This window comes from Cyanistes caeruleus, chromosome 1 (assembly GCF_971803275.1).
Source record: "Cyanistes caeruleus chromosome 1, bCyaCae1.hap1.1, whole genome shotgun sequence".
Taxonomy (NCBI): domain Eukaryota; kingdom Metazoa; phylum Chordata; class Aves; order Passeriformes; family Paridae; genus Cyanistes; species Cyanistes caeruleus.
In genome coordinates, this window is record NC_141701.1 from 9,703,257 (window position 1) to 9,725,545 (window position 22,289).

At 37.3% G+C, this 22,289-nt stretch overlaps 1 protein-coding gene across 2 annotated transcripts in view; it reads left to right on the forward strand.

The window, feature by feature from the left end:
• Positions 1-22,289, forward strand: part of ADCY8 (adenylate cyclase 8) — a 118,213-nt gene that overhangs the window by 81,682 nt on the left and 14,242 nt on the right. The window contains exons 8-13 of one of the 2 annotated variants that reach the window (XM_086879067.1): positions 138-335; positions 6,849-6,949; positions 10,989-11,190; positions 13,640-13,729; positions 15,053-15,225; positions 18,027-18,108. In XM_086879067.1, coding sequence (XP_086735193.1) covers positions 138-335; positions 6,849-6,949; positions 10,989-11,190; positions 13,640-13,729; positions 15,053-15,225; positions 18,027-18,108 — 846 coding nt within the window. The remainder of the gene's footprint in view (positions 1-137; positions 336-6,848; positions 6,950-10,988; positions 11,191-13,639; positions 13,730-15,052; positions 15,226-18,026; positions 18,109-22,289) is intronic. The other variant, XM_086879073.1, reaches the window with a different exon arrangement.

Here is a 22,289-nt window from a genome sequence, read left to right on the forward strand (position 1 = left end):
TTTAAACTTTTGTAGATTTCATTGAATGAATTGCATGGAATGCTGTAATGGTTTGCAATGCAACATGAACTAAAACATTGCATTTTTAACCCAAGGGGACCAGCAGGTTTATTCTGTTTGCATGTGCTTTCCCCTAGACTCTGGCTGCCCTAACAAGAAATTCAATAAATCTGCTTCCAAACCATCTTGCACAAGCTTTGCATGTCCAGTCTGGGCCTGAGGAAATTAACAAGCGAATAGAGCACACCATCGACTTACGGAGTGGCGATAAATTGAGAAGAGAGCATATCAAGCCTTTTTCACTGATGTTTAAAGACTCCAGCCTGGAGCATAAGGTAGCTGGGGCTTGGTAGCTGCATTATTCACAACTCCAATTGTAAAAAATGTTCACTGAAGTAGAGAAGATTTAGGTTCTGGCTTGTGTTGTTTTTTTTTTTTTTCTTGCTTTGTTTTTCTATTTCATTTTGTTTAAGTTTTCAGAAGGCAGGGCTGATCTACAGTTCATAATACACAGTGACATGATGTAGGAGTTACAATGCTGAAATGATTGCATTTCATTGTTGGAAAGTATGAACACTGAGCAAACTCAGCTTCTGAAAACAACAACCAGTGGCCGGGTTGAAGCTGTATCGAGTACAAGCAGTTTTCTGTCAGATGACAGGTTACTTTGGCACTAACGATGATTGAGCATATTAATAAACTGACATTTATATTCCAAAAATATATATCCTTCTATTTAATCATAGAATCCCTCTGATGTCCTCTATGCAGCTGCAATATTTATTTCAAGTCAACAGTAATTTTTCAACTGTTGTAAACATCTTTCTTAAAAAATCTGTTTCTAAGAGCTAAATATTGTTCGTGTCTTTGCTGCTTCTCAACAGCAATATGATCTCATTAACTTCTCTTTCAGTCTACATCCAGATGTAAGTCATCAGTTTTAAAAGATAAGGTAATGGGAGAACACTCCTTGAAAGCTGATGGCACAGGGTGAGGTTGCACAGATCTCAAATAATTTCATTGACTTTCATTGATAATTTCATATGCTATGACAGTGCAGCAACAGCAGGTCTGCAATACTATGTGCACTTGACTGAAAGGAAATAAAAATAGCAGGAATAGTTGGAAGCATGGAGGCTCACTTCTCCAGCATCACTCTAACTTCCACTGGAAAACAGACAGTTTTACTTGCTTCATGAGAGACTAGTCCCCAGGAAGGCTGATTGGTGAGAGTTTCATCAAGACAACTGGGAAAGAAAAATTCTGCTTGAAGTATATGTAAGCCCTTGTTGCACTAGTAATCTTACAGGAGAAACAATAAATGTTTATTAAAACAAAAATACAATGAGGCTATTTACACTGAGACACAAGGTAGAACCCCCAAAACCAATTTATCCACAAACAATTATCTGCTGAAAAGGAAGATATGAGAATATTTCAGTGCAGCCATCATGCAAAGCTGACAGGGATCCAGAGGAAGCAAAATTCAAAATCTCAGATATCATGTGAATTACTACATAAAGTCCCAAAAGTCATGAATAATCTTTAATCTTTTCAAGATTAAAAAAATATAGTGAATGAACATGAAATATTTTGCTCAAAGAAGGAAACAATCTGGTGACAAACAACTTGCTGAATGAACAAATTTTTCAGTGGTTCACCTTGCCTCACTATGCTATTTAATCACACAAGGCCTGAGCATGGCTGGTGTAATGAGGCACAGCCCAGAATCAGATCCCATACCCAGAATATAAAATTTCTTATTATTTTAGATTTCAGAATTGTCAGCCACAAAGAAACTATAAGGGAACTCAATTTAAATGCAATTTAAGGAACTTAAAGAAGATCCATGCTCTAATCCATCACATTATATAGGTTAGATTTAAAATATTAATAAAGTTTTTAATTGCATCTGAATGAAAAAAAGTCTATTAAAAGTCAACATTTTGGGAAGTTTGATACATTTTCTTCCCAGTACAACATTTCCAATGGAGAATCGGGCTGCAGTGTTCGGAGAATTATCCTTTCATTCGATATTTCCTTGGGTGTTAGTCCCAACCCGTAGGCACAGACAATAGAAACATAAAATCCATCCAGCAAAGTTGACTGAGTCTTCCTTCTGTTCCATAAATTAATCTGGTTTCTCATATTAGGAAGGAGTAAAGTTTCAAAAAATATCACCACTGCTTTATTTGTTCTGGCACGTGCACCTCCAACAGCTGGACAGCTTCTGGTCAGCAGCATCCCTGCTTCTGTTCAGGGTGCTGGGACATCATGAGTGTGCTCAGATGGTGATGGGGAATGTACCAGGATACAAAGGAATTATGTGGATTGAGGGAAGAGGAATCACAGTGTCCTCTTTGTTGTAGACAGGATCAATTGTCTTGTGAGACAACATGGGAAATATCCCTTCCCACCTGCATGCCTGTACAATAATTACAGGTTTGTCCTTATAACTTTAGTGTTCAACCATAGGTCACAGGAAGTCATGGAAAAAGCAATATTTGAATCATTTTCCTGCAGAAAGTAGCTATTTCCTTCATGCTATCTTGTGACTACCACTTCTCCCTTCTTCCAGTCCATTTAGGAAACACACCAAACTCATGTTTAAATTAGAGTATCACAAAGATCTTTCAGCAGCCTTTTTCCTCTGCTCCCCCCCACCCCTAACCTTTCAGTCTGGAGTTATGGGGTTTTTTTCTAGCCATTAACATCCTGGTACTGCTTACATGACTTTCTACAGCAGCACCTTGAGCTGCTCCCCATGGTGTGTCTGAGTCAGCCTTGTCTCTGTGCCTCCCCTCTCCCACTGCTGTCCCCTTGGCTGACACCCACCTTCTGCCCAGCTCAGTCACTGGTAAACACCCCCATGTAAAATCTTGTGCCCTCTCATTTAGCCACCACACTTTCAGCTAGCACTGGCATCTGCTAAATACTCATTTCTATAATCTGTTAGTGCCTCTCACGTCAGACTTTACAGGAGGCAGAAAAAGCAGCCCCCATAGCTGAGATCCTGGCCAAGAAGTGTTCATTTACCTTGTTCAGTGAGAGCTGTGTTCATGTTCTGTACCTCAAATGACAGAAAAGTGAGTAACCACATGGACAGTAAACTGTATTTCTTCCTCCTGTAACAGGACTAGCATGATGTGGGATCATGGGGTGACATGAATGGATCTGAAATGTTAAACTGGACTTCTGTTTAAACAGTCTGGGTTCATTTGAATTTTTTCACTATAAAGCAATTCCAGATATCAGGTTTACACTAGCCATGAAATTTCTGGTTTTCTTCCTTTAAGACTTCAAAAGGTTAGGAAAACAAACCAAAACAATTCTGGAATCAACATGAACAAAACCACCATGGGGCTAGCACAGATCCTGGTTTACACTGGTTGAGATAACTGCTATGTCACTGCAGTTTAGGCCACTGGAACATCTTGTCACTCCTCTCTTTTCTCATTGCTCTTTATCCTTCTATGTGATAGAATTGCATTCCACAGCAAGCAGTAGCAGTTACATTAGAGAATGGGTTATGTCTCTGAGGCATCGTGTGTATTTCCATATGAATTCTGCAATACTTCGTTTTTCACAGGATTTGTGCAGGACCCCACCTGGTTATATTTTATAGATCCTTTACCAAAATGGACTAGTCATTATTAACCTCTATTTCACTCATTACCACTTGATATGTCATTTAGAGACAATTCACCCTCAGTTTTGCTTGAGTTTTTTTCCCACAAATAGCATCTAGGCAGATAGAGCCTCACATCACAGGAAAATACTTCTGATGGTAGCATGAAAAGATACTAAACTTTCCAAATATATAATAGCTCATAGGAAAATCTGATACTACTTCAGATTATTCCAATAATTAAAATATATCATCATCATCATGATCTCCCTAAATATCAGCAACGTGAAAATATCCATACCATGTACTTTCATACAGGGTAAAGCAGAAGCACAGGGCAGGGAATTGTACATACTGGTAAGGAGTTATTAAAGAAAGTTTCCAATGTAAAGTTTGTATAAGGATATTCAAAGTCTTCCTGCATATTTGTACTTGGATTAGAAAACAGACTGGGCTTAGACATGAAACATTTACGTATTTTCTGTGAGGTGAGCACACTGGAAATATCAAAAGAGCTTTGAATTTCAAAGTACATGTTTTCTTAGTTCAAATATTAGATCTAAATATCTGAGTTTCTGTTTCAGAATTTCTGGCTGGTAAGATAAATAGAAATTACATGAGTAGGAAAACAATTTTGCTCTTCCTGCTTGCTGTATTTCATCAGACACAGGCATCACCTCCTTCCCTCAACTCCAGTTGCAAGGAGGTCTGCAAGAGACACTGGGAAAACTCTTTGCCTCTTCAACAACTTTTCCACATTGGTCAGCAACTGGATTTCTGTCTACTCTTTGGTCTTCTCAGGAGTTTGCTTCCTCTCCTGTCTTAGACTTCTTGAAACATATTCTTCCATCCTTCTTCTGTATTGCAGAAACTTTTCCAGCATAACTCTGATGAAGAAAAAAACCTTTTCATCTATAAGGTCCTATCTGAGTCAAAGAGCAGCAGTGAGGATAACACCAAAAACATTCCTCCCCAGTGCACAAATATTTCTTTAGGGGAAGATGTGAAGCCTGTCTTTTTACTGGCACTTCCCTTTCAAAGAGGCTTTGGAAGAGAGAGGTGAGGAATAAGCAGCATTACTCAACAGAAGAAACCTGCCTGCCTTAGTTTCAGCCAGCAGGCTGGGCAAGCACATGGATAAACATCTCCCTCCCAGCAGTGAGACAAATGGCCCAAGCCCCATGGGAGCCTTCACTGCACCATGAGCAAGTCACACCAGCACAGGTGGCTCTGTGGGATGCTGCAGTGAAGATTTTCACTGCAGACAAGGTCACATCATGATTCTTCCCACCATTCTACACAGCTCTGTTGGCTACATGCCTCCCCAGGCTTTTTGAAGGGCCTTGAGGCTTAGTCAGTCCTTCAATTACTTCTCCAAGTCATTAAGGGGCAGACCGCTACAGAACTGCTACGTTTATCATTTATGTCAGTGCTGCCTAGGGATGTCAACAATTCCTCATCAAAATGTTTTTACTGATTAGAGCACAGCATCCATCCTTTTGACATAATGCTCAACACAGCAGGCCATTCTATGTTTGTGTTTCATTCATCTAGTTTGCCTTAATTTCCCTATGGAACAGTTGGGATTTCGTGTTATATTTTAAGGAACATACCTTTCTTTTTCCCTATTTCAAAAAAGCCCTAGTCCATTATTTATGCAGATGCAGTTCTGTTTCCTTGCACATGAAATCAGGGTCAGTGCCTCTGGGGTTCCAGCAGCAAAATGAAGTGGAATTACCTGTGAGCACTATCAAAACTCGTGCCCAAGTGATACTGCCAACAGCAGACACAAGGTATAATCACAGGAGAGGAGGGACACCAACAAATGAGCCCCCTCTCTTACTCGTGACAAATGGGAGCAGGGAAGTGAGAAAACTTCTTTCCATCTGGGAACTTGAGACTGTTTTGACCAGATGTTTATAGCTGAGATGATGTCCTGACCAATGGTGATGCCTTTCCATGTAGGAAAAATCCTCTATGTCGAGCTAGGATCTCCCTTCAAGAGCAAATTAGTTATGAAATCTAGTTCATAGCTGGACTCTCTCAGTGTATGTTCTTGACACATTTCTTAATTTTATATATAAATATAATTTATTTTTTATTTAATGTAATAATGCTTTCTAGGCATTTATAACAGCAGTTTTCCTTATTTCCAAATTTCTGAAGAAAGATTCTGGTATCTGATATTGCTTTGACTCTTATAACCATTTTTTCAGCCCCTTTAAACTGCAGAGGTTTAAACAAAATGAAGTTATTGTTCAGAGGAAGAAAAATGACTGGGGCAACCCTTTGCAGGATTTCTTATAAAACAAAGAAACCTTGGGGGTATCCATAAAGGGTATAGAGAATTGCAAAAAATATTCCTATGGACTAATCTTCATCTGCTGTAAACAGCTGCTGTTTAATTGAATTAGCAATGATAAATAACAGCTGAGGACTTAGTTAATATTTCCACTTTAACTGATCCACTGTGGTCTATCGATGTGTCTGTTAGTCCATTTCTTGGTAATTCCCATAAAAAAGGAACCTGATTAACATTCTCAGTTGTTTGTTATGCTGAAGAAAAATATTTTTCAACAAATCTTTATAACAAGACACCTCAAATAGTCTTTTACATTTGGAGAATGCCCATATTGCCAATGTGGACACAGCCTTTGAGTAAGTTAGGATACAGATTTCCAGCATCCCAGCGTCCCAAATAGTGACAGAATATTATAACTACGTAATTTTCTTAAAAAAAGAAAATTAGATAAAATAGCATTGTGGCCTCAATTTGGCCATCATGGAGACACCTCTGTGCCATCATGCATGCAGAGTCACAGATGACTCCAGTGCTTGTCTTCATGTGAAGAAATTTGTGGGTTTTCTGGTTATTAAGCATTTTATTAAGTAATTAAATGTTTAACACTCTACTCAGAAGCACAAACTCCAGGTATTCACCTCAGGATTTTTAAAGCAAATAATTTTGAACTAAGCAGAACAATTTTGTATTGCAAATTACACATTTGTTGCTCTCTTGGCTAAAATACCAGATTTATTAACCAGATTATTAACAATTTATTTGGTGGGTTTTATTTCAAAGCAAAAACTCAGGTTTATTGATATATTGGTGCATTGTGCTAATTTTCTCCATGTCTCCTATGTACATCACCCTTAATGAAACTACTGCATGTGCTAATAGTTGATTTACTTTCCTGTGTGTGTTTTTTTTTTATTCTAGTATTCTCAAATGCGGGATGAAGTATTCAAATCAAACTTGGTGTGTGCATTTATTGTTCTTGTATTTATCACCGCTATCCAAAGCTTGCTCCCTTCCTCCAGGTAAATACAGAAATATATCTCGATATATCTGAAGGCACTCTTAGGGACACAGTGGAATAACATTTTTAGGATTGATGTGCAATGAACCAATAAAATCTGCTTGCTCCCCAGATGTGTTTGGAAATATTTGTTCACTTTTTTTGTGATACTAACTACTTTTTTACCACATTATCGGCAGCTGCATGTTCTCAAGTGAGACAGCAGCATATCCTGATGTTATGTTGCTATGTTTTCAAGTAGAACTACCATCAAGTTAAGTGGAAAATTTGTGTTACAAAAATTTGCCGCAGTGTGTCCTGGTGAAACATGATCCAGAGCAATAGCTGTGCCTCTTTGCTGAGTGACTGATAATCACCTTGGGTATCAGTGACTCTCTTGGTTTTGTTTCATAAATGCTTTGTAAGAGAACTGTACTGCTTGCTTTGCTGCTGACAGTGGGATTTGCCCAGCTCGGAAAAGCAGTCTCAGGCCATTAATAAGCACGGAGGTGATCTGGTAGATCTGTTTTCACTTCTGCTCTTTGGGGCTGACCAAGCAATATATTCCTACCAAAGTAATGAAAATGTGACATAGATGAGACCTCATTTCACAGACTCAAACCTATCATTTGGCATTTCTGTCTACAATTTAATAATGAGATCACAAGAGTAAGTGCAAGGACTGGGATCAGTGTTCTAGAACAGGACTGCCACTACAAAAACCCTCTGCTCCCATTTGGTCTTTGATAAAGGGTTAGAAGAGAAATGCCCAGATTAACATATTTTTCAGTAGTTTCTAGCACTCAGATTAACCATAATTTATGGCTGGCAGTAGAGTAACTTTGAAAATACATTATTTGTAAAAGAAATAAGATATTTGCTGTGTTTCAGTAGTACAGTAGGATTTCTTGGATCATCTCTGGAAGATGTGAGTTTACCAGCTTGATGTCTGAAAACACTAAAGTGGTGCTTAGGTGCAGGCAGGCAACTACATCATGAAGCAGTGGTGTCTCATATGTTTTGTAATTCTCAGATGAGAAAACACCCAGAGTAGTACATGACCTTCTGTTGTTCCTTATGTTCTATATTGCCCCTAGTAAGTTTGCTTGCTTTTTAAAAGCTCTTCTCGCAACACACATTTAAAGTTCTTCACTTCTGGTAGATGTTTTTGTTTGTTTGTGTGTTTGTTTGTTTGTTATTTTTTCCTCAGTATGTACAAGAAGATTTATGGCTCTTATTAACAGAACCTGTTTTCCAAAAAGATTTCTGCTGCTATATCAATCACTGCCATACCAGCAGGAAAAAAAAAAAAGGAAAAAAAGAAAAGATTTTTTTTCTGTCTGCACAGATTCGCCTCTGTTAATTCTTGTGAGGTTGTCTAGTGCCATTGGAATGAGGGGGAAGGAGTGCAAACACATTGCCTGCAGCTGTCTCACCTCCTAGTTTCTCATCTTGCCAGTAGTCTTGTGTTTTTCCCCGAGGACCTTTTTGTCATGGAATGTTAAAGAGGCGGCACATACAAATCGGTCGAAATGAAGATTAGATAAATTCCTACAAGAAATCAAGAAAAATGATGAAAGAAATCAAGAGACATCATCACAAAGATGAGCAGAGATTTTTTTTAAAATATGACCTTGTCTTCAAGAATGCCCTGAAAGGTTGATTGCTGGAATCTGGGAAGATATTTAGGGAAAGGATATTTACCACTACCCTTTTTGTGAGAGGAGTTTTGGGTACACATGGGTGTTTTATGGCAGTTCCTGTGTTCTGTCAGGAGCTGAACATCACTGTCAAGGCAGGCTTAAGGAGACAAATTTTGGTCTTGTTTTTTCAAGTTCTGATACTCTGCTTCAAAAAATGTGTTCCGGTTTTTTAAAAAGCATGCCTGTCAACAGATGAGCAACCCTAAAATAACAGGATAGGGGTTTTGACTGAGAAGGTTTCAATATGCTTAAACATATTGTGTGAGAAAATAATCTGGAAGTTCAAATTTCCTAAGTTCCAGTTCTAAAAGAAGTTCAAGGCGTGAGCAATTGAATAAACTACCACAAAGTTAGACAGGATTTGGATTCAGAGAATCCTTGAAATAACTGCATATTCATTTGTTACGCCTCTGCTAAATATCAGAGAGGTAAAATCCTAGGAAAACCATGGAAATAATTTCCATGAAACTACTAGCAAAGTATAATTCAGTCCTCATGCTAATTAACCCATTTCCTAAAAACACATATAAGAGTTTTTCAGTGGATGCTTCCGATTTCTGTTGAACAAGGATGAAATTTGGCATTTGCTTAAGTAGATGTGTGAATATTTTTGTAGCTGAATTTTTGGTTTCTGAAAATTTGATGAAAATGTTGTTTAGATTGTCATAGAACATACATTATGCTCTTCAGGGAGTTTCCCAGAGAATTTACCTTAGTCTGTGAGTTAAAGAAGGGAATTTATATAAAATCTAATGTGTATGGAAGTTTCAGAATCTCAGTTTATCTCCCTAAGGTTAAATATTGTTATCTCAGGTTATCTCCCTAAGGATAGATATTTGATCCATTCATGCATTTTTCCCTGACAGGGCAGACATACATGAATTTAAAAATCTTTGCAATAGTTTTCATTCTTTGAAATATAGAGTTGGGGAAATTACTTTAAGTAAGATAAATTAATGCCATATTTTTTACCATAATTGTCCTTTATGAAACCATTATATTGCATTGCCAACCTTGCAGTGATTCATATTCTCCATCTGAGAGGCCTGGGAGTTTCATTAATTTCCTGTAATGAACTATTTATATGCTCACATGGACAGTAGGTCTTACTAGAATAGACTGCTGAAATACTCTCATTTCTGCCCATTTTTCACTGGGTTATTCTTGTGAAGGAGAAAAGCAAATTTTCAAATTGTTATTAATTTAAACACTTGCCTCTTCTGTTTTATGTAAGTTTTCCTTTTGGCTCAAATCAGTTGATTTAGGATTGTACACAAGGAAGAGGAAAGAAAAAAGTTCTTTTTAAACTTCACTTGATCTTAACAGTAGGAGAATCCCTAAAAGGAAAATCAATTTGTCCTGAACCTCTTCTTGAATGAAGGGCTGATCCAAGCCAGGTGTCCTACTTCTGGGAGAAGTTCATGGACAGAAAATTACCATGTTTTTATGTTTGGGTTCCTTTAACCTTGTCTATTCATTTTATTGTACTTGATCCTATCAGCATAGTCCCATCAAAATCTTAGCACAGATACTGGATTGTTCATATGAGAGGTTACACTGTGCCACCTTCACTTTTGTTATTAAGTCAAGCAGGCTTAGGCAAGAGACAAGCACATCCATCTTCAGTTGAAGAGCTACAGCGGAAAAAAAAATTGTTGCCTATAAATTTATTGTGAACAAATACAAGGTGTCACTTTCTCAGGCACATAAGCAGGTTATTCTGCAATCTTGGGTTTATATCCCAGACTTAGGTGTGAAGATGCTCCCTTATATTACCTTAATTCAATAACATGGGTCTTACATGTAGAGTTTGGCAGTCCGAAATAAGAATTAATGTTTAGTGTCCTCAGGCTGGACTTCTTGAGTCTTGATCCTAATCTTTCTGAAGGCCTGAATTTGATTTTGTCCAGAGCTGGATCAGGCTAGGTTAGCAGAACTGGTAGGCTACACCAGCATATATAGACTGTCCATATATATCTGTGATACAGTTAGAAACTATCAATTCCAAATCCGAATGCAGGCACTTGGCTTTGCAAAGCAAGAAGGCTGTTGCAGGGTACTGCTGTACTGTGGGAAACTCAAGGAATTAATCTTGCATGACCCTCTGTCAGTGTCCATAACCCAGGATCAAAGTATATCCACTGGAGAACAAGTCAGTCTGAATCTCAAGGTGCTCTCCATCTGCATTAATCTGAGACTATTGTGCAGTGAGATGAATTGTATCCAAAACCACACAGGCGATGAGCCCTCCTGACTCCCTTGACTAGTTCTACGTGGACATGTTGTCCAACATTTCCCTTGATTTACTGACTGATTATATTGAGGTTTGACACTGAATTCTCTCTTTTTTTTCCCCAGAGTGATCCCAATGGTCATTCAGTTTTCTATCCTGATTATGCTGCACTCCGCTCTTGTGCTGATAACTACGGCAGAGGATTACAAATGTTTACCCTTAATGCTTCGGAAAACTTGCTGCTGGATTAATGAGACCTACTTGGCAAGGAATGTCATTATATTTGCATCCATTCTGATTAATTTTCTTGGAGCCATCATCAATATTGTAAGCTTATAGGGAACCAAGGGATATTATACAGGAAAAGATGATTTATGAATTATTAAGCTTGCCACAGGACTTGCTAACTGTGTCTATAGGCCAGCTGTGATTTAGATAGCATAGAAAAGGCAAAGCATCACAGCTTCAGGAAATTCAATCCATTGCTTAATCTATGTATTTCTGAAATATAATAATATTTCAGAAATATAATGATTTCTCCTTCATTACTATCATCTATTTTTAAAATCTTTTGTCAACTTTCTGTTCAACATATCCACTCTTTGAGGACCATTTGTAATTTTCTGACACGTTGAAATACTTTCTTAAAGACTGTCAATCCAAAAAATGCTTATGGATATTAAATTCTTCCTCTCATAAATTCTCAGCTCATCTTACAGTTCTGCTATTATTTAGATTACTAAGAAAAATAAAACAATTTCTAAAATAATAGTTTAAAAAATCCAATAGAGCCCTGATTATCCTGATGTATTCAGCAACATGAGAGAGCTTTGCATAAGTTAGGCAGATTATAATGTCAGACAACCTGACAGGTGCTGAAGTCTGAGCCAAGAATGTGGTAAATATCTCACTGATAGATTAAAAGTATCACTGATAGGAGAGTAAGTCAGAGAAAGAAAAATGCAGCCACTCATTTCTACCATTACAGAAAAAATATAAATAGAGTAAATGTCAGGAAGTTTTATTGGGCTGAAAACTTTCTGAAGGAAAAGACAGTGGTGCATTACAATATAAATCTCTAAGCAGTGGTTTAGAATTTAAAGGTTTTTAAATCATGTCTAAAAAATACCTTTCAGGAAAGATTTTGGTAGAATTAGTCTTAATCTTTAATCAAGATTTCTATTATGTTATCCATGCCAAATTTATTCCTTCCCCTGAGTTCTTGTGCATTATTTTTTAAGATTGTGTCCTCTGCAATTTTCTGGGTTGGCTAATCCAAAGACAGACAAAAGAAAATTATTTTTTACTGTCACACCAGTGGTTTTATGTAAAGCAGTAAACAGTCATATGTATTGTCACATATTTATCTGGACAATGACTTGAGTCACTGATTCCTGACCTCTACAGGAAATGACAACATCAATATAATTTCATATTTATATGTCAAAACTCTTCCATAATATTATTTTGTTCAGGAGGGCCCTGCATGCATTTAAGAACAGATAATGCATCTCAGAAAGCCTTGCAGCTTTATGTGTTCACTGAGCTCAAATGCAGCCAGCTGAAGGGCACTAAGACTCAGATGCTTTCTAAGAAGAGCCACAAAGCTTTGGCTTCACCAGGGGAGCAAATGAGTCTTATGAGTCTTGAGTCCACTCTATTGTTATAAAATTAAGTTTCTGATCCTGAAAGTCTTTTTAAAAAACACCTGTACTTCTTGTGACATTCTGCTCTGCAGAGAGGTGCTGTATAATTGATAAATTTTCAGAAGGTACAATTAATTGTCTGGTGTCATGGAAGAGTGCTCAGCCAGCCATGTAATATTCCTGCACTGCAGAGATGGCTGAGTGCCTAAAAGAACAAACAGAAGAGTCCCAAATTCAAAATTAATTTGAAATTAATGATAAGAAACTGGACCTCATTAAATGAATTCTCTAACAGTTGGGAAAAAAGATCTCTAACTAGCTTGTACACACCAGGTGGATGACATGACCTACTATAATCATCCAGAGTAAATAAATACATATTACAGGAAACTCCATGTGCTTTAAGTGTCAAAACATGAAGCAATTAATGATGTTTGCCTTCCTTCAAAGACCATAATGTATTCCAACTCAACACTGCTGGTTTCTTTGTATCTAATGTTCTTGGTTGGAAATACCATTAAAATTAATGTAGGTCATAACAGCAAAAAACAATATTACATCATCAGAACCATTGTTTCATGAGTGAATTTTTATTCCCTTCCATTCTAAGCATCACAGTTGCTGTTCTGGGACCACATCATGTTTTGGTACAACCAGGTCTGTGTGATATCATGAAAATGAAGGATGGATGTCCCATATCCAAAAGAATAACACTATCCATAGCAGATGAAAACAGTTTGCAGAAAGGGCACACATTCAGTCTGATTTTATGCTTCTGATTAAATAATTTTCTCTCTAGTTTATAGCAAAATCTGAACACTTTGAGAGGTAAATTTTAAGACTCGAACATCAGTCCTCTGGAAATCCCAGAGCTCATCTTTCCACTCTGGAAAGAGAGGATAGGGAAGCTGTTCAGATGCTGAATGTCTGCAGCACAAATAGCTCCCCTTTTTCCATTTCATCTCCACAGTATGTCTTCCTACTGTCCATTTATTCATCCTTGGTGCCAGCTGGGGAGCTGCCATGGAGAGCAGCAGGTCACCCAGTCCCACCCCTGAACCCAGCCAGCCAGACAAGCAATTAGTCACCAGTGCACAATATAGCCCTGATTTTGTTTTATTTCTTCACAGCTATGGTGTGATTTTGACAAACCAATAGCCCTGAAGAACCAGACCTTCAATTCCTCTGCTTCTTTTACAGACATCTGTTCCTGTCCTGAGGTATTTCTAGGGGTACTTTTGAATCTGAGGTGTGGATCCACAAAGGTTATATGGAAACCACTACCTTGTGGTGGAATCAGGGGCTCAAGAATGTGAAGGGAACATTTCCCTCTAAGCATATGTTGATAGAAAAAGCAGAGACTGGTTATAGAAGGAATTAACCTTATGACCTAATGGAGCATTACAAATAGGATTTAATGTTTGAACTTTATACAACACCTTTATGCTGGGAACACACCCAGCAATAATTCAATAAATCTAGTGCAATAAAGCACCTAATTTGCATGAATGTAATGGAGAGCAAAACTTCTTACATGACAAAGACAGTAGTTAGACTGCTGTGGTTATTTTAAGATTATTTTTGGAGAAAAAAAAAAATTAAATTCCCTCTAAGTTGAGCAAGCAGGCAACAAAATCAATGTGTTGGTCATGTGTAGATAAGAGAAGTATGTTGCCTAGAAAGTCATATGGCAGTGTCATGATACTGCCAGCAGTATTCTCTAAACAGCAGGGATGCAGACTTTCCTACAGAGAAACTGTTCTAAAGAAAAACTGTACCCAGAAAAATGAATCCTAAAGCTGTGTGATTTGAGTTAATTTAAACTACATTTGAATCGTGGGTGTTGATGTTGCTATTTTAAGTCTGAATAGCTCATGACCATGATTGCCTCTCTCTATCCAGTATCAGCTGCATGGATTGCATTTGGCAGATGACTAATCATTGAGAAAAATGAGACAATGAAAAGATTAGAAAATAAGGGATGAATAAAATTTCCAGGCATCACATTTTAAGAGAGAAATGTAACCAAGCTAGATCTAAAATATTAATTTTTTTAAAAAAAATAAAAGCCAAAAAAAATTCCAAACCTGTGACTTTATGCTCTCTTCAGTAGCATGGGAAAAATTAAAGTAGAAATATGATTCTCCCATCCTGAGTATTTTGTGGGTCTTGTGGAAATTTAGACTCTAAAGGAATATAAATTGTTTTCTCCCGGTTGCCTATTCAGTAGCAATCTACTGCATGCAGCATCTCTCCCTTTCCTCTTTTAATTATAGAGTATGCCATTTCCTTTATAATGCAATGAAAATGCCATTAAGGCCTAGAAAACAATCTCTGCTGACATGGAGGTACCATGAAAAACAGAGAATTTGTAATTTCACATTCTATTTTAGCAAAACACTTATTTCCAAAGTGCCCTGGGCCCTAAGAGGGCTTAGCTGAGCACTGAAATTCAAAATCTTTCCATACTTCTGGTTACTTGATTATTTACATAGATATTTATCTCTGATCACCAAAATTAACCAGTGCTGTTTTCTGTTCAGTATTTTGTCTTCACTGGTGTGCTGGCAATGGTGACTTGTGCAGTCTTTCTTCGTCTCAACTCTGTCCTGAAGCTGGCAGTTCTTCTCATCATGATTGCCATCTACTCTCTGCTGACTGAGACCATTTATGCTTCCCTTTTTCTGCAATATGACAACTTTAACCACAATGGAGAGTAAGTGTTCACAGCCCCCTTCAGGAGCTGCTTTTTCTTAAGGTGGTGGCCAAGTCTTGCCAGAGTATGAGTGCATTGGATAGCACCATAGTTAAATATGGAGTGATGGTTACAACAGGCAATGACTAATTCAAAATTATTTATAATCTGCTTCTTTCTCAGGTCTTTTTATTAAAATGTTCATTTCATGAGGGCATTTAAATATTGAGCAGGATTTGTCTTTCATATCTCTTACAGTCTATCAATGCTGACAAAAATTATGCATTGCAATGCACATACCTTGGTCATTTCTATTCTTGAAAGCTCCAGAAAAACAGAAAAATTCCCCTCAGTTTAAAAAAACAGGAGTGTACAATTGATTTTTTAGAATAAAATCTGAACAAACAAAGTGCAGTTGTGAAAGATATAGAACACAGGGATGATCCTGTTTTGTAGGAGAGAGCTTGAAGGACACATTCCTCCTCCTCCTCCTCCCAGGTTTCTTTCCCAGTGAGAGAAACTGAAGAGAAGAACAGAAGAACCACAATGATTTGCAGAGTCAGAGGTACAATTAGTGTTGCAATAACTGAACCCAGAGCAGCAGTAATTAAAATCATTCAGGAAAACACTTCAGTCTTTGATACTTGACCAGTGTAGCATTGCAGTTGCTTGTGCTTGTAAGTGCAGATGAAGATGCTCAGAGTGAGAGAAAAGCATGGGTTTGCAGTACAATTAATTCTCACAAGAGCCATGTCCTTACACATAGCGAGGCTCTGCATGTAGACTTTTCCTTACTTGCTTCCTACAGTAGCAAGATACCAAAGATTTGGAGTGCAATTCCTTTTTCTAATGCTAGCTAACATTGTACATATATATATATATCATATATATCAGAGCAGGCCCCAGCAAATCTAACAAATGGCAGTAAGCAATACTTTGGCTAAGTTACTAGAAATAAAAATTATGATAATTGACACTAAACAGGCATGGCAAAGAATCTCTTTTGTGTGAAAATCTTGAAGAATTCAGAGTAGCTTCTATTCCCTGTGCCAACGAAACTCTCTAGTGAGTGCTATCAGAGAAGGGTGAGAAAGAAGCAGGAATATTCCCTGGAGTAGCCAACAGCCCAAGACATAGGGAAATCAGTTGAGATGCTCCACTCTCACAACAAGGATATGAACTTAAACTAATATATATTAGGGAGAATGAAGTTCAAGATTGTGTGCCCTGAAAATTATTTGGGTTTTTTAGCTATATAAATCATTAGAATACAAGAGTTTGCAACTCCTTACAGAGATCATCCAGCTATGGTGGGTGTAGCTCCAGCACCACAATATGCAATAACTGGTGAGTTTATAGCCAAGACCTGTAAGGCTCTTGCCTTTAGCCAGTGTACAAGGGGTCCTTTTGGAATGGGTTCACTCGGAGGTTGTATTTTGGGCAACTTCAAAATAGGACACATTTGAATTCCAGCATATTTGCAGATGACTTGCTCTTGCTCTATATTGATGACTCATCCCATAGCAGCACATTTCCAGTAAATTCATTAGGACCACAAAGTCAGCTCAGTTATCTCTCTCACTAGAAAGTTTCCTTTTAGTTTAGTCTCAACTTCTACTCTTTCTTTCTCTAATTTCTCTGTCATAAGAGTCCTTCTCTGACAAATATCATCCAATACTTCTTTAAAAATTGCTGTGGAAAACAGATCCAGTATCTGGACTTTTTTTTGTTCTTAGATCTCAAGGCAGACTTAAGGTTGTCCCAAAATCTCTTCCAATTTCTGGTCTTCATTTACTCACTTATTATTTTTTTCAAAATTTCAAGGTTTTATCACCACATAAAAACTTCCTTTTCTCATCTCCCTTCAACAAAATAATTGACAAATATCCCTGTTCAATTCACCTCCAAATATTTTTTTTCTCTCACTTACTTTACTATAACTTTGGCTCTGCCAGTTCCCCAACCTCTTTTGCCTGTTCCCTGGGAAGCCTGCTTTCTAAAAAGCACCCTGGCATACAGAGATACTTTCTTCAGTTTTTATTCATATTTACACATAACTGTAATTTCTCACAATATTTGAAACCCCCTGTTACTGCTTTTAACCCCTTTATTTTGAATTTTTTGTGCTCCATACACAGCATTTCAGTGTTTTCATACAGCCAGTACCTGCTTGGCTCATCTTCTCTGCTTCCCTGTGGTCTGCAAGGGTTTCCTTTACCCCCCTTGTAACAGGCTTCTCTGGTCTCCTCTTTGTAGCTCATTAAAACCAGTCCTTGCTAGTTTGCCATTTTTTTATTTTTTTTTGGTCCTCTCTCTTTTAACCCACACTGTATTCCTTTCATCTCTAAAAGCTTATCACAATATGGGGGATGTTTAATTTCAGCTCCTGCCTTGGAGTTCATCCTTTAGCATTATTCACTGGGCCTTCACAGCCTGGAAGTTTCCCTTTGTCAGCTCCACCTCAACCTTCCCCCCCAAGATGCCACCTCCTGCACTCCACAGGGGCTGCTTACCAAGCTCCCAGGAAGAGACTGACTGACACACAGCTTGCATATCACATTTGAAAGTGTAAGCTCATCACCTCCTGTGTACCTCCTGTAGGCTACAATTTACTTAAGATGTGTCTCCAAACAGGGAGCTCTCCAATTACACTCCTGTTCTCTTGAACTAATTACTGCTAAATTAAATTTTCAAATGGAAGGAATTTTTTTTTAAAGAACAACAAAAATTTCCACTTATGAAATGAAACTTATGAACAACTACAACACTAATAAATCAATAACTGTATTTTACTTTGCTGTTTGTTGTCTTTTTTTTTCCAGCACAGACTTCCTGGGTACAAAGGAGGCATCTTTGCTACTGATGGCAATGTTCCTTTTAGCTGTATTTTATCATGGTCAACAGGTAATTCAAACATTTTCTTCAACCTTTCCCTTTGTCCCTTGCAATTACAAGATGTGACAACAATTACTTTTAAAATACCATCTGCCTTTTTACCCTCTTGAGCATATGACCTTTAGCAATTTAATAAACCATATGCAGAATCTGATTAAAGAAAGCCCACATCTGACACTGCCTAACATTCTTAAAGAACATGTGCAATATTCTATTCAGCAATACTCAAATTATATTGCATTTTCTATTTGAAGGAACAAACAGGTCACCATTATTTTAGACACATATGCAGATCTGGAGGCGCCTGGCAGCTTCAGTGCACTTGAGTAGGCATAAAACCAAAATACAGAAAGGAAATAAAAACCAGTAAATGATGAAACCACGGTGAAATAAGTTATTACGTTTATAAAGAAAAAACAACTCTAGGAAATGAGGAAAATATGGGTTAAGCACCAGTACTTACTCACCTGGGTCATGGACCACTTACAAGAATCCTTTCACATGGACCTAGATCTTAAACAGAATTTAGGGCCTCAGATCTTTGGGGCTGATATCCTCAAGAAGGAATTGAGAAACTGGGTATTTCAGGAATACATACACATTGCACAGGGAGAGAGAACTATGGCAAATTTAGATTTAAAATAACAAATGTGTTGAATAAAAACCAGCTAAAGCAGAGTGTTTTGTCCACAGTGTTTCTGGCTCTCAGGCTCTGGATGTCAAACATGCTGAGTTGAGGCAGTTTCTGATCACAAAAATCAAGGCTGTATTAAAGAAAGTACCAGGCACAGTTAGACATTTAGACATTGTTGACTTGCCTAAAGATTTTCCCCTCGAGACCATTTGGCATAAATGGCCAATCACTGGGCTGATAAACTCCAGCATTTCTCAATCCCCCTTTTTTACTGAGGCAGTAAGAAAGGAATGATGCTGTGATGAATAAGACAATATTATACACTTTACTACAATAACTTTCTAAGCCGCCCCAGAAGTTAGAACCTCCATTCTTTCAACAGGAAAGCAAAAAGAAGCCAACACCTAAATATTCTATTAATTTTCCTACTGTTTATCTTCTTTTTGAGGGAATGAGGAGTGAGTGAGTAGGGGAAGCAAGGGATGAAATTGTTTTTCACAACACACAGATTTAAACTTAATGGAAAGCAATGAGCTGTGATGTGTCTTTTTCAAGACATAAAGTCAATTTAGGAAAAATACAGAACAAATTAGAAATGAACAACTCAAATTTGTGATAAGCCTTATAGTATTCCCAATTATTATTATTATTTGTCAAGATAAAAATCTCTGGCTTGGCAATCAGCCAAGGTACTAAGAAAAATAACACTAGGGATGTTTAAGTGGAGTAAGAATCAGGCAGAAACCAGGAAATGCTCTTCAGGGTTCCAATCCTGAGTGTAAATGTCTGTGGGCTGTTTAAGAGTATTTTCCAATCCAGGGGCCTGTAAGCAGAGCACAAGTTATTTTCCATTTTATTAACCTTCCTTGTTCTATAAAACAGGATGACTGCACTAAAACTGCCCTTGGAAATGGTCCCTAAGATGTGCTAAGTCCTGCATGTTCTCCCAGATGATCCATAAGGCCAGTCTATCAATTTAACAGCATCCAACAGCAGAGTCAAGGAACATTTCATGGAATTATTTAATTTCTTATTATGGAGTTAACCTAAATATCTCTGTAGAGCTGCCAAATTAATATATATATATATAAAAGTTCTATTCAAACCACATTAAATAAAAAAGAAAATAACCTCTTCAAAAGTGTGAATTAAGGAACACATTCAGTCCAATAAAGTTGTCCTCCAGCACATCTTCCCATCTCACAAGCTGCAAAAGTATTCTAAAGTAGAATAGCTTAAAGCTTGTCTTATTCTAGGTGGGTTTACTGAACAGGATTATTTTTGTAAGCTAATATTTATGAACCTTCAATTTTTGAATAATTAACTATTGGTTTTTATCCATTGCGATTTAAAGTTAATGCCATATTTAGCACCCAAAATTTATAATTAAATTTGTGAAAAAGGTGTGTGGTACCATCTTATTAGATTTAATGTAACTGCATGTGGCAATCATCTGCAGAGTGGTTGGGTTGTGCAGCATGTAGAGGACACAATGCTAGGTTTTCTGTGTAATACACCTCTATTTTCTTCACTAACTATTGTAATTTGTAATTAATGGTGTTTCTTAAAGCTACATATCAGGGCAGGAAAACATGGACACTTTGGGATTTAAATCCAGGAATATTTCTTTAGACAATCAAACAACAAACCTTAAACTCAACCCTACAATTCTTTCAGTTTTTGCAAATATAAGAACTTAGCAAAGCAACTTCTTAATATTTTCTATTTTCAAATCTCATATATATCACTCCTTTCTTTCTGAGCTGGCAGTGTCATTTTGGTAGCCCACTGATGATGAAATAAAAGTATTTCATGTTAAAATGTGATCATAAATAACCAGAATGACGTTATATAAAATATAAAGATTAGCTGCTGCTATTCTGAGCTAGGCTTAGAGATGTGACATTTCCCTGCAGAGCAGAATAAAAAATCAGCTCTGAAAAACTACCACAGTTTTTTGCCAAGCTCTTATTGTAGTAGCATTAAATACCTTGAGGCATCAAAGAACTCAAAATCCAGCAGCAGCTCCTGTTTGACGTCAATCTTTGAAATACCTTTAGAACTCCTTGCAAATTTATAGTTAATTTTTTCTTCTCAGTTAGTTGGTAGGGATAAAAGTCAGTTATCTGGTATGGGCTTTGTCTTCTAGCATAAAAGAAGGGCAAAGGAAGCTGAAAAATGTTGAAAATATTGTTTAAAATACTCTTTCCTGACAGGCCTTTTTTTAATTCAATCACAAGATAGAAGATCATCATATCAGTAGAAAAAAGTTTGTTTTTAAAGCTGGCTACAGCACCCAGAGGGCAAGTAAATCACTGCCAAATTTCATACAGGCTTTGGAAGTTTATATCAAGCCACGGTCACTTTTAGCTTTTAGGAAGGAAAGCTCCCTAGAGTACAGCCAACACTGAAGTTCCCTTGCAAAGTGCTGTGCTTTTTTTCTCCTGAGGAGTTTGCCATTCATGACTGCTGCTGACTAAAACTGTGACCAAGATGAGTCACTAAACAATGCCTGAACCCCCTCTTAGTCATTCCCACCCACTCCAGGCTGCTCCTTTATTTTAATTTAGTATATGAATTCTATTTCAAAAAAATTCCTCTATCACAGCACCTTTTGATGTCTCTCAAAATTGTAAAATTCATCTATTTGCTGGCATAATACATTTCTTTGCTGGGTGTTATCATCTCTGGTTGGAGCATCTCAGACCTCACAAATATATTTTCTCTTTCAGTTTACTGACTATATATATATATTTCCATGATTTTCAGTAATGCTGTACCTTAATAAGTCACCTCTTGTACAAGCTACAATATCAGCTGCCTTGAAATCTGCTTCAAACTCTGCTTCAGTGCAATGCACACAAAATCTCTGGCAGTATTGAGCTTGCCCATGTGCTGACACACTTGTGCCTCTCAGGCAAGTGACACACAACATGTTCCTTGCTTCAGCTAGCAGACAATTGCCATTCATTCAGATGAATATGAACTTATATATACATATATATCAACAATTCATATATATGTATACATATATAAGCTCTGTTGTGCACAGATTTTGTTCTGCACATGCACACTGGAAATCACTTCAGTTTTTAGCTGCAGGTATCAGGCAGTGAGACTTTGCATGCATCAGCTGCAATTGTAGACTCTGATCCCAAAATACAGGCACAGAGAGTTGGAGGGGATGACAAATAGCATGGTTTCCATTAGTTTTTATAAGATTAAAGTTTCAAATAACTGGATGTCCTAACAGTATATAATTTTTGTGCCACAGATTTGGACGTTCTCTTTGGGAATACTTTGGGCTGGTTTACAGAGTTTTGCTGAAAGATGTTCATTCTTGAACAGGACATCCTTGCCAAGAGTTTAGAGTTAGTCTTGTGCTAATTTTCTCATTTAATATGAAAACACTTGTGAAAAGGGGAACATATTTTTTCATATCAATACCTACCAATACCTTATCTCCTGTCTGACTGCATTATCTAAATAATAAAGATATGTTTAAAGGGAAAGTAATTTGGTGACAGATAATATCCACTGACCATAGTAGTAATAT